Genomic DNA, 17,976 nt, shown 5'->3' with positions numbered 1-17,976 from the left:
TTGCAAGGGACAAGATATGTTTAAAAACATTCTCAAATGATAAAGTTCGCAGAAATTTTAAAATCTTCCTGATTCCCATACAACTTAATTTTTTTGAGTATCCTATATAATTATTCTTAATAGAAGTGGAGTGAGTTGAGGGTTTGGCACATTTGTATCTCCTTATATAATGATAAGACTTTATTTCTCATTCGATACGGATATTTATACTTGCATTACTGCACATTATATCTAATCTGATACAACAAGAATACATCAGTGCCAATTTCAACGGCTCAAAGTTAGTAATAGCTCCCAAGGGCGGAGAAATGAAACAGCTGATACTGATTATATGGCATGAGATCAACCAGGAAACTTCTACAATCCTGTTCTTTATTCAAGAGATTGGCGGTAGGTTCGTTTCTTTGAACTGCTGGCTGACTGCCTGTAGAATCGTTGGTTTGAACTGCTGGCTGACTGCCTGTAGAACACGATAATCAAGCTACAAATCAGCACCTCACATCGAACATAGGCTGTTACATGGATGTTTAAAAGTTAGGAGTTAAGTTCGAGAAAAAGGCTGTAATGCTTTTGTCATTGTCAGTCAAGACTAACGAAATGATTCGTTAAAGAAAAAGCACAACTCAAGGATAATGAAGTTATATTCTAATAAAATAAAGTCGCTGAAAATATACTTAAATTGGTACACTTAAAAATCATCTGAACGTTTTTACTATATGATGACTTCTGGAAGCTAGCAGATGGTCCACCAACCTGTTAAAAAACATATCACTTAAAACTAGCTTGTATCCAATATATTAGAACGTCTCAGATGTCATTTGCGCATACTTCTTAAGATTTGGACCCAACATATCCAAAATTTATGACTGAATTCTGCCCCTTGAAATAGACATCCAAGAGCAATACTAGAATTTTTATGTTATTCTTGCACAGACATAGATAACTATGGTTTTCAAATTAGGTAGATCGCTAAATTTGTATGCATTTCTTGAAAGCGGCAGTAATCAAATTGTCTCTCCCCAAACCCTTGGTTATCCACCTAATGTCCGTCCCCACTTCAAAAAGCATCTATTTCACGAATGCTAAAACCAAAACTACAAGTATCATTCAGTAATGAGACGAATGAACTATTATGTGAGGTTTATTTTATTTTTTTTGAACAGTGGAGAAATTTACACTCACTCCCTTTAATCTCAATGAGATTCACGAACCTCGATTGCTCAGCAAATAAACACCCACACGTCACCAAGAATTTAGAAACTTCAATCAAGTTCTTGCTGGATTCAGCTAACTAGATAGAGTTTTGATCAAGGTTTCGACAAATCAATTGAGCTACCATCCAATTCTTTGATGTGAAGGCCTTTTGAAAGGGTGGGTACACACGAAGATAACGTCCAAAGTGTTTTTAAGACAAATAGGTGAACATAATTCACCCAAGTGTAGCATACTCAAGATAATATTAAAAAGGATTATGCATCTACAACTGTGTTTCAACTTTAAGTATTCAGCGACCAATATATCCACTAAAATCATCATTTTCCGACAATAATACACGTGGTAGCAAAGCAGCAAGTATCAAGCATACTGACAGAGTGGTGAGATTTTCTGCTGCTTTGGCTAAGAGCTTCCAGGTACTTGTTTATAACTCTGCATAATGAAATGAACGAGGTAATCATCAGCAAGAGAACTTTCAGCTAAGTCCTTACCTCTGGCAAAAATGTTTTGAACCCCAGAACATACCAGCAATATCTATAAATAAAAGTTGACATCAACAGAAGTGAACAACATAAAGGGGAAAAGCATAGCTTAATAATTTCATGAAACATCCCTTGGTCAAATCAATAGAAGATTCAATACACTACAGTAGTTTCAGAAATCTTGAAAAGCAGGTTACAAGGTAAGAACAAGAATTGTGATTTCTATGCACCAAGACAGCAATTCACTAGCAAAGCTTAATATGAGATACCTATACCATTTCCAGTATCTCTTCTTCTGTAAGAGTGCCATCAAGGGGACTCCAATCTGCTGACAAGCCCCAGCTATCAATTCTAGTAGAAGTATTCAAGCTACTAGCTGAACTTCCATTAATTTGACAATGTTTTGTCTGTTTTACATTCGATGTCCCATAAAACATTAATGATTTAACAGGTAAACAGGATCTCTGTTGCTGCAAATGAAATCCACTTGCTTCAGACTGATGCTGATAGGGTAAAGGCGGATAAAGCATGGGTGCCATATGCACCAGAGGCACGTTAAAATCTCCATCTTGTTTAGAATGAAACGTCTCTATATAAGGTCTTCTTTGAGGAAAATCGTCCCCAGAGACTTCGTTCCTGCATAATATAATTTGCACTGAAAAATGCAAAAAAAAAAAAAACAAAAAACAAAAAACAAAAAAAAACAAATCACAAGGAAAAAATATGAATATTAAAGCTTCAATTTGGTAACTGATTAATTACCTTTTCAAGCTAGCAACCATATTATTTCCCTGGTCAAGAAGGTCACAAAGAGCTTCATCAATATCTTGAGGCAGTTCCTGAAAAGAATAAAATCTGGTGGTATTAGTGTATTAACAATTACACATTTGGACACCCTTCAAAAGCTAGAATAATAAAATACCTGACAGTCCCTGCTGATTTTTACAGGCTTGTAGTCATTCCATGGATTTTTCAAATGAAGTGTACTCTGGAAAGGCAGATCATGTAAACATAGCCATTTGACTTTAAAACTGCGTCCCCAAGGGTTATTATTCCCACCACCCTGACTCCAAATGTTATCCCTTCTCCAACCAACGGAAGATATCATTTGAGCATACCCTTGGAAGAAACGACTCATGTTGACACTAAATATAAGAATCACTTTGCTAGAATTCTGCATAAATTACTTAAACTGCATTATTACATTCATAAAATCTATTGCCACTCACAATCTGGCACTATTTACAGTAAGAACCTCATATTGTGAGCAATTTTATATCTTATGGCACTAGAATGTACCTTAGCATTGACATCGTAAGCAAAAGAATGGTGGAAACTGTTGTAATTCACAAACAATGACAATGTACTAAAACATAACTTTGAATTTTTTTAAAAATAATGTAGTTGTACGGAAACCATTTAACTAGAAAGGAAATTCTAGTGGCTAAAATATTGAATTGATTTCAAGAGAATCAAGCAGTAATCCAATATGTCCACGCCTAGACCAAGATTAAACAAGTTGAAATAAAAAACAACACAAGCACTTGAGAAAGTCGTGGTTTCAGTCAAACCTGTAAAGGCACGTACCTTGTATGTTTCGCACAGTTTCTCATGATATGCATAAGCAAAAAATAAAAATTAAAAAATATGTTACCAAAATATATTCAAACATACACACTAATCCCCAACAGGTACGTTCATTTCATAATGACTTCAAAAACCGGTGACAACAACTCAATTGAACAATCCGTACAGTTGGTTAATCCAAACTCTAGTGAATGTGAAAACACCAGAAGTGAAACAAGAGAATGAGGATGCAAGATCCAAGTGCCAATGGAGTTTACATCTCTCGTAATAAAAATCATTTTGGCAATCTAAAAAATACATCCCTCCATCATGTAGTTGCTAGGTCAACTCTAGCCAAAATATATAAGGCTATTAGCCAACAGTACCAAATTCTAAATCGAGTCACAACTCGCAAGGGTGTGTGTTGCAGGAAAATTCAAAACTTTCAATCTCACCAGTGGCTGCCGCCAACTCACCTGTCATTCGTACAAATCGCATGTGCTATAAAAGGCAACTTAAACCATAACATGCACAAAAAGAAATACCCGCATCCCAGTAATATAATCAACACCAAAGACGATCCCTTCAATTTAATTTTGCAACTTCAAATTCCAACACGTACAACTTCAAAAACAGTACAAAATTAAATAAACCCAAAACTGCCGTTCCCGATTGGTCCACAACATTCTGCATTGAACTTCACTGTTGAAACCCCAGAAAAGATGGAAACGAAACATGCTCCCCAGTACAATAAACCCGCAGAAATGGAAACAAAATTAATATTAATAAATAATAAAGGAAAACGAAAAGAAAACAGCAATTACACACGAGAATGCATACCCGAACAAATAAGTATCAGAAGCCGAAAAGACCTCAGAGATGCGGAGAAATTTTTGTAGACACGCTCTGATATTCGGCTCGTTAGCTCGTTAACACGTTCGTCGTAAGTTGATGAGTAATCTTTTAGATGAAAAAATAATAATTTTGATATTAGACTCGATAAAGGCTTGAATAAGCTCCATGCATATATTCGTTAAATAAAGCTCGAGCTCGGCTCGATTATAAACGGACCAAGCTCAAACATTCAAAAGTTCGACTCGATTACATCCTAGACCTAAGTTCTTGGTTTTTTCTTTTTTTTTTCTTTTTGACTATTCAAAAATAAATTCTTCCGTTTTCCGACAAAGAACACTTGAGTTTTACAAGGAGGATAGACTTTATTTGTTAAGCTCTCTACTTTGTATGAAAAATATAATTTTATATATAATAAATTGTCATATAAATTATAATTATGCAGTAAGGTTTTTTTTCATTAAAATAATATGTGGAAAGAGAGTTTTTTAGATGATATATTTCAAGCTTAATAATAGCTTAATGTTCTCATAATTGGTTCAGTCATCGTATTAATCCACTTTAAAATAAGTGTTTAATCAGATGATTGGACCAGAACATTGTTATATCATATAAAATACTAATATAATATAATAAATAATATATTTTTAAATTATAAACATATTAAATATGTATATAAATATTATATATATATATATATATTTATATATATAATTTAAAACATTGTGAATTGATCCAACCAATTTTTGATCGTCTTGATATGGTTTGAGTTTGATTTTAGAGAATAGTAAGTTCCTAGTTTCGTAACTAGTTTGGTTGTTGACGGTCACAAAGATTTTTAGCTCGATATCTAGTGGTGAGAGTCGGTTTTCTCCTCCACCTTCTTTTATATTTGATGTAACTTCTTCGAATGTTTAATAATGAATTTGACTTTATTTAAAAAAAACTATGCTAATCTTATTTAAATTACATAAATTTTCATAAAGAAGACACAATAAAAGAATTTGGAAGATTATTAAAATGTTCATAGATAAAGTAACGACACTAGTAGCAACAAAAACGAAAGAAAAGTTGTATAAACCGATTAATTTTATATATTTTTTTTTAATAAAGACTTAAAATAAAATATTATAAAAATTAGAATATTTTATTTTGTTAAATTTATAATGGACACCCGTAGAGTCGGCGAATTAAGATTAATTTTCCGGCAACACATATGGACACTTTTAGTTTCCATTAAGACATTCTGTCGAACATATACCACGCGTCCTCTCATGCATCGCGCTTCGAGCCCCACGTGTTCTCCTTTCCATCTTTTTCTTCCCATGTTCCCGTAGCGCCTTCTCTCAGACAGCGAAAACCCACAAAGATGCACCTCTTCAGAACCTCTCTCCGTTTCCTCAAGTCGAAGTCGCACAATTACAACAGACCCTTCTCCACTCTCGAAGCCGCCGGCCCAATCAATTGCCTGCTCAAGACCAGATCCGTCATCCGCTTTAAAGGTCCCGAAACCATCAAGTTTCTCCAGGGGCTTGTGACCAACGATGTGCAGAGCCTCGGCAACCCACTTCCCGCAGGTGAGAATAGCGTTACTCCCAATATGCCGGTGGTTGTGTCGCCTACAGTGTACGCAGCATTATTGAATCCTCAGGGGAGGTTTCTTTACGACCTTTTCCTATATAGGCCAACCCGATCTGATGAAAAGGTCGATCAGACTGGGTCTGGACCCGGGCCGGACCCGGGTGATTTTGAGATTTTCGCGGATGTTGATGCGTCTGTCGTGGATGAGCTCTTGGAGACGTTAAAGAAGTGAGTGTTTCAACCTTTTTCCTACAAATATTAATTTTATTTAGAATGTGTCAAATTTAAATCACGCACAATCGCATCTGAAATTTTCTTGTCGAGTTTGCTCATTTGTTTGGCTTGAAATGCAAACGAATCAAGGATTTGGCTAAGGCGTGATCCGATGGTTTGAAGAAAGCTATTGTTTGGAAAGAAAATTGAAACTTTGGTAAAGTAAAGGAAACGAAGTTCGATTTAGATTTTTATTGTCCTGATTTTCGTACCAATGTGGGATATTTTGATTGTAAAGAAAGTGGGGAGAGAAAGGTTGATCCATTTGCTAAAACATACTTAAAATATTTTATTTAAATTCTTTCGAGAGTTGGGTTGTAATTTGAGGCCAGGTGTGAATTTTTGTTCTGGCCTGAGATATTGATGAAGGAAAGCGTGTACTTGTGGTAAATTTGATAGGTAGATAAGTGGAAGTTCTAGCAAGCGATTCAGATTCTCGGATTCTTGTCCGCGACAAAAAGAAATGATGTTTACTTCGTAGAATATAATATCTCTTCCTGAGGAGGGAATATCATAAATCTAATCTCTGATGGAACCAGAACGGGGCCAGATGTGGCAATCGCTGCTTAAATTTTTTGATAGATTCATATATTTTATGTATCTAGGTAAAAACATGATTCGCCTTCATTAAATGTTTATCATTTCGACCTCTACACAAAACTTCCGGCTTTACTACCATATCTGAACCAGTGTAAAATTTCCTTCTTGTGCAGATACCGTTTAAGGTCAAAGGTTGATATCGAGAACATGGCTGGAGAATTCTCTTGCTGGCAACGGTTTAGTGGAAAAGCTTCCAAGAAGAGTTCAGACCCAGAAGAGTCTGAATCTGGTGCTGTTGGCTGGGGTGGTACTGTTGATCGCTCTGGTGTGTCAGCTTCACAAGGAAATGATCTTGGTTGGCATTGGAATAAGGATCCAAGACTATCTTGCCTTGGATGTAGGGGCATCTTTCCATCCACGACAACACGTAAGTTGAATTATCTGCCTTATCCGCCCCTCCTCTCTGATTTTATTGTGTACATGTATTATGTGTTCCGCAACAGAAGTGGCAATATGGAAATGGCCACCGTTGGCAAGTATTGTTAGTGTGATGCATTACATATTGGATTAACATGAATGCACTGAATTCTAATACGGAAGCAAAAATTGTATAATATGAGTTACCGCGGGCGTCAAATTCTTAAATGGTGGGTAATTTTAAATATCCCATTTTAATCAAATCTACAAAATGTCGTTATTGACAAGAGGGGATCTCCCACCTTGAAGGCTTTTGGGATTGTGTGTCTTCGTAGCTTATTGTGTACCAATTTATCAGTCATCAACTATTCAAGTATTTTTACATGACCCATCCAGATACTAAAATCCACCTTCACTCAGGAATTAAGATGAGTGCGCACCTTTACCTAAAATTGGTTAATTTGCCAGTGTTTCCTAAATGTATGCTACTTGTGGTTTACCGAACAAGTTTTCGTTGAGCTTGTTAATATATCTGTGTAATGCTTCTGTTGCAGCACCTCTTGTTGAGGCGGATGAAGAAACTAGTGAAGAGAACTTTCTTATCTGGAGATTAGAAAAGGGAGTTGCAGAAGGCTCCATTGAGATCCCAAAAGGTTCCGTTTTCCTTTTCCTTTTCCTCGCCGGACATTAAAAAGTATAATTACAAATTCAAAAGGATCGATGGCAGATCCTACCATCATTATATGAAAATACTATTAGCTAATTCCGTTGTGTTATTTGCATGTGATTTGTAAAGAATATGAATGTTAATTTTAGTCAGATTTATCCTTCGAAAATTATTTTATCTTATTATTTAATAAAAATTGTTCTAGGTGTGGCAATTCCTCTGGAGTACAATCTCGCGGGTCTAAATGCCATAAGCTTCAACAAAGGTTGCTACATCGGTCAAGAACTTACTGCACGCACATACCACAGAGGAGTTATACGAAAGCGCTTGATTCCTCTGAGATTTCTGAATGATAGTGGAGTAGGTGAGTTCTCGTCAACGATATGTGTATTCATCCATTTCTATCTATGCGAATTATAACAATTGAATTTATTAGCTCAGAGGTCCAGCAAAAGGTTGCTCCGGGTTCTGAAGTGATTGTTGCATCATCTCAAAAGAAAGCCGGGACTGTCACAACTGCACTTGGATCTCGCGGTCTCGGGCTTCTACACCTGGAATATGCTTTCAAAGGGACCGGCAACTTGACCATAAAAGACCAGAAAGATGTCAATATAGAGACCATTAGACCCGAGTGGTGGCCAGCCGAGTGGTTTCTCAGTCACAAAGAGCAAAGTGCGGCTGCTTAGATTGGCTACTACTTATTCATCCTTGTCACTTCCAATGTGATGAAAAAAGCGGTGGGATCGTACTTTGATCGATCTTGACTAGGATGTGTCGAAATAATGATGTTAGGTATGAACGAATGTCTGCCCATCCCCGAAGGAAATGAAGGGTCACGAACTGTTGTTAGAAATACATCTTTCATTTCAAATCTCAATAAATCTATTTATATAATTCATGTTTTTGTATATTAAATAAGAGAGCCTTTGACATTTCATTTGGCCCTTTGGCGTTTTTGTGTTCGAATTTTTTTTTTAAAAGAGAATGTCAAGTGTTATCCTCACGAGTTGATATACTCACAATCGTGGGAAATAAAAGTACAAATGATATCTAAAAGATGAAACACAATAAAAGAATTAGCGTATGATATGACCATTTGAGCAAGAGAATAAGCTATCATATCTGTTTGTCTTCTGACATATTGAATTTTGAATGAGTTTGAGCAAGAGAATGAGCTATTATATCTGTTTGTCTTCTAACATGTTATTTTGAACGAAGCATCGAAAATTTGTAACAGCTGGAAATGTTTTTTATTTTCCTGTATTTGGTGTTTTACTTAATTTACAGAAATAGTCTTAATTTTTACAGTATAGATATGATCCGTCTTGGCTATACTAAAGAAAACTAGATTCGATGGTGCGTTACCTGGTTTAGGATAGATAATATTTAAATTTGGTTCGTTTCACAATGAAAAAAGAAATTTGACGAGGTTATATAAATAAATAATATTGAGATTTTAAAAATATTTGAGTATGATGTGAATTGATATTTAAAATTTATTATATTTGGTATGATTGTATTGATTTGATTGACGGTGAGAAAAATAATTAATAAATTTGATTGAATTGAGATAAATATTATAGTTATGTTTTGTTTTGTTTTAAGGATTAAAGAAATTATTTACTTAAAAAATAACAATAACAAGAATGATGCTTCCCAGAAACAAGAAGTACAACTGTTACCTTGTTTGATAAACTAAATGTTTGATATTATACACACACACACACACACACACACACACACACACACACGTATTACGCATAAAAACATATTATTTTTATCGAACTGAAAAGAACATAATATTAACATCTGCATTTCAATGTCAATTTGGTAAACATAGTTGATGCAATGAAATTTATTTACACTTTTGTCAAATTGAATAGAAAGTTATATCGACAAGTATTGGATTTTGTGCAATGTAATATGGTGAATTTCTAATTGCTATAGAATACAATTATAATACAAATTTTTAATAAAAATAAATATATGTCTATAAGTTCATATGTAAAATTTAATATCATAATTACTGTAGAAATCTACAAAACGGTATGTACAAATAATTTTGTTACATTTGTCACGTCATCCATTCCATTCCATTCACACTAAAAAATGTTTAAATTTTAAACATTCCTCTTAATTCAATATCGTAAATCTGTGTAATTCAATATTTACCTTTGTTTATTTACAGTTTTTATTGGAGATTAAACAAACAAATAATAGTAATTTTAAAATAAATCAGAGACATTTTTTGATAGTTTATAATCATTGTTTGAGTTGTGTGATTTTTTTAGGTCCGAAAACAATCTAATGTATTTATAAATTTTATAGATTAAGCATGACTCCTAAATATTTAATCACGTATGGACATGAACAAACTCATATTTGGGAAAGAAAAAATTCTAAACTATATCTTTCAACCTAAATAAACAAGGATAAATTTTGGATAGATTGTTCTTGGATTTTATAGTTAAATTTTGGATAGCATTTGAGCATCCGTTGCCCCTACACATCCATTTCTTAACATTTTGCCACGTCGAACAATTTCAAGTACCAAACATTTTTGACGTGATCTTGAATCCGTAAAGAAAATGTACTTTGATACAACCCAAGGCAGTCGTACGTCAATCACACAAGAACAGAAATTGGAGGACAAAAACATCGCCCCTCAAGAAAATTTACAGGTGGTGACCAATGGAGAAAAAACACATTTACAAAGCCGGTTTAAATTTCGTTAAAACACTTCCGGTCAAAGTACAAGGTGCTTAGGCGGAAGATTCAAATTAAGAACAATACACTCGCACGATAGCCGTGAAAGAACTTCGGATGCCAATGCTAGCTTGAAGCATTCAATGCTGACATTGGATATCTGGGTGTTGCTCAAACTTTGACTATCAAGATTACCGGGGTTGGGATCTTCTGAAGCTGGAGGAGGTCCATTTGCATCTTCGGGGCCTCTACTATCATCTTCTGGTGCATCATCGGTACGTCTGCCATCATTTTGGTCATTTGAGCTACTCCCACCAGGGACATCTTTTTGGACATCATCTGGCTTAGCCTCCACACCAACTCGCCTTAGGTGCAGCTGAATAAGATGAGATGGTGAATGAGAACCTTCAAAAACATTCCCAACAGGCAGTTTACCAAGAAAATATAGGCAATATTTGTTCATCTTTCAGAAAAATCATTTTATTTCTCCGGCAAACATAGACAAATCCATATTCTTTTACAATTCTTGACAAAAAACTTACTTTCAACTGGCCTTCACATTCCCTCGTACTGTTATTATCTTCTATCCAAAAAATCATTTCACTACTATCTACTAATATTCATAAAACAATTTTTAAAGAAAGAAATTATTCAAAATATTATAACATGGAGTGACATCTATGGAAGAAAAAAGCCTTCTTCCATTTCCAAAAATGTCATAAAATATAGTTCACATTCCAAAATTCATTTCCTAGAAATATATTTTCAGGAAATATATTTTTCGGAAATAATTAGGAAACAAACCAAATATCCCCATAATTTCCTCCCACTAACTAAAAAAAAGGTTCTAGACATTGAAATGTTGGCCCCTTCTTCCTCGATCAGAATCATGATTCTGTTGGGGAATTTAGACTGGTCTCGTGTATTAGAGGTTCCATAGTCTTGAACCAAATAAACATATTTGAGAGAGTAGTTCAAATAACAAAACTAGAAAATTTTCAGTGTGCTACCTGAAGATGAAGATTTATTTCATCCGGCCTTGAAAGGAAGGGAAAATCACCACCAGATTTGAGGTAGGCTTGTCTGGCACCAGGGTATCTTTCTGTCACTTGATCTCTAAGTTGTCCAGGAATTGCACAGAAATCATTTGTCTTCAGGCAGGTTTAAACACGCCAGAAAAAAAAAAAAGTTAGAAATAATTTTCATTGGTTAAGGAGCAGTTCATCGAAATCCAGGAAACTAAGGGAGGCCTTGACTATCAATTCAATATTTTTTCTCCGAAATGTTGAAGAGGTAAGAGATTCCTCCACTAAATATTAATCTCTGATTAATACTGCATACAAAGGGAAAAAGTCGTACAAGTATTTAAAATATTGGCATCTTCCTAGTCTTCAGACTTGTATGAAGAAAGACTTTACTCTGTGAATTTACCCTGCCGAGAATTCCTTCTCAAGAGAAATGGTTACAATTTACAAACCGAGGAGTTTAAGATATGTTCCATCCAAATTTCTCAATTTAATTCAGCAATAAGTTTCTGATGGTAATTTACTGTTCAAATCAAGCGCTCACCATCAATCATTATCGATAGGATTAAGCACTCCACTTACATCCATTATAGTAATTAACGAATCAGAAAGCAGAAGAGGCCCAACTGATGCTGCATCAACTGTCAGACTCAACCTGGAGGCCAAGTCATCTCTTGAAAGGGTCTCAACCTGCATCGTCGATACTCACGTCATAAGAAATGTTCACTTCCAATTTTATCGTAAGAATCAAAAAGAAATTTGTTCAATAAATTTTATAAAACAAGCACTACTCGAACAAATGAATAGTTTTCACACTAGGTAACCGACCAAATAACAAAGATTATATGTACATCGCAAGCCATTTGGACATTTTGAGTATAAAGATCAGAGGTGATATACTGATATTGACATCAGTGGCTTCTTATTTCTGAAGACATGCACACACTCACCTTTTTCCTTTCACGTGCATGGTGTCAACAAATCTATCAATGAGAAAATATCAACAAAAACATAAAACACTGTTGCATCATCTTATCTTTGTAAAAGTCCCTGATTGGATCAGAATCTCTACATCTCAGAAAGTACGCAATGATGCTAGTAGCCATGACTAGTAGTAATAAAAGAACTAGCGTAGGTTCATACGGAATTTTACCTGAGCAACGATGAAATCCACAGAATCTGCAATAAAAGGTTCATGAGGACCGTCGTGAATTCCATTTAGGACATACCTCTTCAATAGGAATGAGGGTGTCCAACCCACACTGTTAAATATTGAATTCACAACAAGCCCAATTAGGATAGGATAAATATAAACTACAGAGATTGATACTCAGACAACTACTCATCCCACCAACAACCACAATCATTTCAACAATTGCATAAACCATTGAAATGTAACAGTTTAATAGATTTAAGTGACACGACCCTTCAAACCTCAACCAGGTGAAAAAATCTTTAAAATAATTACTTGGTTATTTAAGACCTAGCTGGCCATCCTTTGATTTCAAGGTAAATTTGCAGGTGGAAATACCAAATGTTCACTATCAAAACTCTGAAGTACTAATTCAAAACCTTTCTGAGAGCAATAAGAGACAAAGGATTTGGAAAACAACTATAAGAAACTAAAAAACTGGGATAAGAAAACTTCTGAAGGTTTTTGTGGTGTTAGAAAAGGATGACATAATGAACAAGTAACCAATGATTTTTTGTATTGTCCCAAACTAAAGCCTCGAAAAAGTCCTTAAACACAAAATGTGGTTCTTTTCAAATATTATACTTCATGAGAAGGAATTTTCTAGCAAAGAATATGAGTCACTCAAAATATAAAAAAAAAACCTTAAAAGGTAAAGTCATGCAGAAGCACACAAAGCAGTGACAAAAAGGAGAAGGGCATAATATGAGCTCCTGGACTTCCCCTGCGGTGGGTACTGGGAAGATAGTTGTGTGTTCGTACAAAGATGCACCTGACTCAAAAAAGTGTTTCATTAAATACATGTATTTTTCAGTAGAAGCAGAAGTAGTTTTACATTTTGACTTTTAATGGTTAAAACTTAAAAGGCCTCTTTCTACTTTTTGTGCTTCTTAGAGAAGCTTAAGTAGAATAACCAAAAACTCCAAATTTGAGTTTCTCTAAATCCACAATATAACTGTTTTTCAAGTGCTTTAAGAAAACATTAAAGCGCTCGCTTACTTGATTTCAACAGTGGTCACAGTAAACACTGCTTAGAAAATTAACCGTGTCAATCGATTATAATAAATACTAATTAGCAATAATGGATTGAAAAACCTGCTATAGCTGCTTCCTGGTAGAGAATCTAAAACTTGGTAATGAAGAGGAAAAGAGAGCATAGAGCTGACACGTGAATGATATAATATGTCCAGGGAAAAACAAGAAAGTATCATTGTAAATAGCATTATCATTAAATATCATACTATTTTTCCTTTTTTTTTTTTTGAAAACAGACATTCGCATTTGAACCAGATTGGAAAAAAAAAAGAAACAGAAAAAAATTGTAGCAACATACATAGGAGCCCATGGCATAGCTGCAGAAAAACTATTTGTCTCCAAAAATGTATTTGAGAGAATCAAAGATCGAACTCGACGTGGCCGATGCTGAGCAAAGAGTTGAGCTAAGAATCCCCCAAGAGAAGTACCGTATAAATGTATCTGCGAATATGGAAAACAACCACTGTAATTTGTCGTGAAGTTAGATAATAAATACAAGAGATGAAGCTACAGTCAATTTAAGATCATGAATAACAGGAAAGGATAGGCTTGGTAAGATCTTTAGGGTCCAATCTGGAGATAACTTCTCATGTTTTCCAATAGCATCTGCTTACTAGGTGTTGAGCACTTGATACAAGGGCAAATAGAATAAAGCAATCTTTTTAAAAGGTAAAAGTGAAGGTGATATTCACGTAATAAGTAACCATCCCATTTTGATCATTCAAAATTAGTCAAGGTCATACAGATCTGATCAGTGAAATGATCTGAATAATGTAACTGCCTTACAGGGATTGTTGATGCTGGTCGAACATAGAAAAATCCTGCTTTTATCAACAACATTGTATCGAAACTAATCCATTTTGAGAATTTAAGGATCAAAAACCCAACAGATGCTTGAAAAAAATTAATGTTTCCCGTTTTTCAACCCTGTGTCATCCAAATGTCATTACCATCTATTAAAAGCAACAACTACTTTTGGTTTTTCCATTTGAATTCCCACAAATTTCCATCTCCACATCAAATATTTCACACACATAATATTCAAGAACAACATTATCACATGCATCCTGATTTTCTATGATTTTTTCATGATATCCCTAAGTTTAGATGGTACTATGGCAGGTTTTGTTGGTGTGATACTTAATGATTTTTGTATATTATTCTAAATTTCACTATCTCAATTATCTTTGCTCAGGCTTAAAAATAACACATTTCATTGTGGATGTATTCAACATGTTAAGGTATTCACCAAACACGGAAAAGGGCATGGGATTGTTCAGATGTTTGACAGAAGAAACTAGCAAGTTTTACAGCACCGATTTATTCAGCTTAAACATAAACACTTATATACCCTACACAAAACAACTGACCGAACAGAAGTCCTTTTAGCCGGGAAAGGAATTAGCATTCAACATCATAAGAGTGCAATGATGACAAGCAAATCTTACATGATGAACATTAATAACATCCAAAAACTTCTCAAATGCAAGAATCCACTCATGGTGATTCCACACTCGGGGAATATCAACTGATATCACTCGATAACCCTGAAAATGGAAAAAATAATGGCGTAATCAAGAATACGAAATCTGTGTTAAATAGAAACTAGAATAAAAAGGCCAAATGAAATACAAGAAAACTATATGACTGACATTATGGTACCCAAATACAAGTGAGATGCCATAAAACAAAAAAAATTGCTAGTATTTTGTAAAATACATCGATAAAGTTCAAAATTAATGAATGCATTCATAGATTTAAATGAGCATCCATGAAACTTAAGGTTGAATAACTAGGATGAGAAAACAACTTTCTAGACAGATGCATCTTAACATATCAACTGAGTTCAAATACAAAATACATTTTTCTTCTTCCATAAGTCCAAAATGTCTCATCCAAAGGGAGCTTAAACTCCCTTTTATAACTTATTTTAATCATAGAAATGAAGTTTGACCTAGTATCAATATCGAGAAAATTTAAACTCAGATTGTTCAAATCCCAAAATATTCCCTCACCACACCCAAATGCTAAGCACAGGAGACCACTGCTGGTAAGGGCATTACAGGCTTACTGGTCAATAAAATTATTAAACTTTACTACCTTCATAGATAATGACATAATTTGTTTATAGTATACATCGGCGGTTCCAGCTGTACCAGGAAGACAGATCAGTGGAGGCACAACTTTTGGCCCAAAATCATAATATCTCCATTGCTTTGAACCAATCTACATCAAAATTTGTGAGCAAACGTTATATCCACAATTTATTGAAGACTCGAGAATAATCCAATTCAAGACTGAATTTTTCTTGCGACAAACAACGGCAATTATGTAATAAAGACCAAGCTATGTAGAGAATTCCCTCATAAACATATGATTATGGGAACATATAAATTATTTCACCAGTAACAACTTATACCCTATTGACTTCATTACTCCTTGCAGGTACCAGTATCTATATGTAAATGAAAGGTTGCAAGATCTTGCTCATTATTAACATAAAAAATAGAAGTGTAGAAAAAAAAATTAAGAACCATGATTTTTAATTCATTTGTCACAATTTTCTATTTCTTAATGGCGACACAAGTTGCTTCATCTATACTATTATATTAAGTGTGAGGGCCTTAGAATAACTACATTTGAGGACACCAAAATATTTAATTTCATAATTACCCTTTTTACTCTACTAAAAACATTTTCAAATCACTCCATATTTTAAATATAAAAAAATCAAAACAAAATTTCTCTTTTAAATCGAACAATTTTTCTAAATCGAAAATAATTTCGTGTTAATTATTTAGTATTATTTAATCAAATTAAAAATAATAATAGCACATGCATTGCATGTGCATCTTTTACTAGTCCAGAATAAGCTTCCATACTTAACTACCCAAAATATGGTGTTTATTAGTAAGCCAGTAAGAATTCATACGCCCAAGAAATAAGAAGGGTGTCCCAAATAAGTTTAGCGTTATTTTATTAGTTTGTAAACAAATAGATATTTCTCAGATTTTCTTTGCTAGCATTCTATTCATTTTCCTATCTTCCAGAAAAGGTCATGTCAAGGAAGTTTGCTGATACATGATTTCCAGGATTAAGCTTTTGAATCTGTTTGCTTCGTGTAAACCAAAAGGAGAAGTAAATATAATGAGACTAGAGGCACGTAGATGTATATTCTCAGCACATCATAGACCTTGATCTGCATTGGCAATGGTAAATATTAATCTCTGTCAGATACGTGTTTGGACCATGTACTCAATAGGAAGCCATTACATCCGACTACTGCATTCTGAACTTTTAATCTTTGTAAGCTACTTAAATGTTGAAATGCACATAAACTCAAAGCTTGCGAGAACCTACAACAACATTAAATACTAGGAACAAATTCCTGAGAAAAAAGAATGTGGAATAACTGAAACCAGGTAAACATAAGATCTTGATTCTTAAGTCCAAACGATATCAAACAAATCAGACATGGGATCACAAATAATTCAAGTAGGTAAAGAACTACAGACATAATTTGACCAAACAAACTCAACATTTGAGAAATGAAGCTAAAGACTCATTCAAAAATTCGAAATAAAATTTATTCAAAAACAAATATGTGAAAAAAGACGATCTTACTGGGATCTTGTGAAGAGGGACCTGAGACTTGAAGTAGATGTAATCACCAGGCGCCGAGAAGACGCCTTTCATAGCCGATGTTAACGCTGTCTGCCACAACACGCCAATGAAATATGTCTGGGAATCTAATTTTTTGGTATAAATGATCGAATTAACAACGTAATTGTTGTGGGTTTTCTGAATTTGATGGATTTTCCCAAATATGCAACAACCGTGTGAGCCTGTGATTAGCGGGACTCGACGAGGCGAAGAATGATTGGGCTCAATGCTTCGGTGGGTCCCACGATCAGGGTTTCGGGTACTGGTCCAGATATAACGGGTACCGCTCGTCTTCGATTCTTTTGAATCCGTAAAATGATATTGGGTCGGATATTTTAAGGAAGGAGATACGGGTTGATTTCATCCTACATGTAGAGTACTATCCCATGATAGAATTAAGGGCTCAAATTTAGCCACACATATATGGGATCCACTAATTTTTTTAAAATCACATATGTGTGTGAATCTTGTGCATCTAAACCATGTGGGGCAGTACCCCACATATAACATCGAAGCTACCGGAGATACGATACCAGTTCGTAACCACAATCTTTCCGATCGGTGAAATGCATTGCTTGTTCTTATTTTTTTTGTAAAAAAAATATATACATCGTAGATACACTCATTTTCTAATGAAAAAAAAATTTATCGACAAAGAAAAAAAACCATGCATTTCTTCATTTATTTGTTTGTGTTAACGTATGAAAATATGTGTGGTATTAGAAGTTTTTCTAAGGGGAGATAAAATGTAACGCCTCAAAT

General features: G+C 34.5%; 3 protein-coding genes across 9 annotated transcripts; 1 reads left to right on the top strand and 2 right to left on the bottom strand.

Moving 5' to 3' along the window:
- Positions 1-179: 179 nt before the first annotated feature.
- On the bottom strand, positions 180-4,130 carry LOC142545372 (uncharacterized). 6 transcript variants are annotated; one of them, XR_012820258.1, is made up of 6 exons: positions 2,620-4,130; positions 2,460-2,536; positions 1,967-2,333; positions 1,590-1,647; positions 689-753; positions 180-420 (listed from the first exon to the last, which is right to left on the bottom strand). XR_012820258.1 is itself a non-coding variant. In XM_075652531.1 (5 exons), exons 1-4 carry the CDS (start codon positions 2,875-2,877, stop codon positions 1,618-1,620), a joined length of 726 nt encoding a protein of 241 aa, XP_075508646.1. In that variant the 5' UTR covers positions 2,878-4,130; the 3' UTR covers positions 180-460; positions 1,590-1,617. The 6 variants fall into 6 exon arrangements, 2 of the variants coding, with proteins under 2 accessions (XP_075508646.1, XP_075508648.1); XR_012820257.1 differs by having other exon boundaries at positions 1,586-1,647; positions 1,973-2,333; XR_012820256.1 differs by having other exon boundaries at positions 1,973-2,333.
- A 1,163-nt stretch (positions 4,131-5,293) lies between these two features.
- Positions 5,294-8,530, top strand: LOC142545370 (putative transferase At4g12130, mitochondrial). 2 transcript variants are annotated; one of them, XM_075652529.1, is made up of 5 exons: positions 5,294-5,924; positions 6,683-6,936; positions 7,481-7,579; positions 7,799-7,957; positions 8,030-8,530. In XM_075652529.1, exons 1-5 carry the CDS (start codon positions 5,485-5,487, stop codon positions 8,068-8,070), a joined length of 993 nt encoding a protein of 330 aa, XP_075508644.1. In that variant the 5' UTR covers positions 5,294-5,484; the 3' UTR covers positions 8,071-8,530. The 2 variants fall into 2 exon arrangements, with proteins under 2 accessions (XP_075508644.1, XP_075508643.1); XM_075652528.1 differs by having other exon boundaries at positions 5,297-5,924; positions 8,035-8,530.
- A 1,604-nt stretch (positions 8,531-10,134) lies between these two features.
- Positions 10,135-17,490, bottom strand: LOC142545371 (uncharacterized). The gene is made up of 8 exons (XM_075652530.1): positions 17,176-17,490; positions 15,652-15,777; positions 15,000-15,098; positions 13,850-13,992; positions 12,478-12,586; positions 11,907-12,014; positions 11,310-11,450; positions 10,135-10,675 (listed from the first exon to the last, which is right to left on the bottom strand). The coding sequence occupies exons 1-8, from the start codon at positions 17,245-17,247 to the stop codon at positions 10,340-10,342; spliced, it is 1,134 nt and encodes a 377-aa protein (XP_075508645.1). The 5' UTR covers positions 17,248-17,490; the 3' UTR covers positions 10,135-10,339.
- Between the last annotated feature and the right edge of the window lie 486 nt (positions 17,491-17,976).

This window comes from Primulina tabacum, chromosome 5, assembly GCF_025594145.1.
Source record: "Primulina tabacum isolate GXHZ01 chromosome 5, ASM2559414v2, whole genome shotgun sequence".
NCBI lineage: Eukaryota > Viridiplantae > Streptophyta > Magnoliopsida > Lamiales > Gesneriaceae > Primulina > Primulina tabacum.
This window is presented reverse-complemented; position numbering and strand designations above follow the sequence as displayed.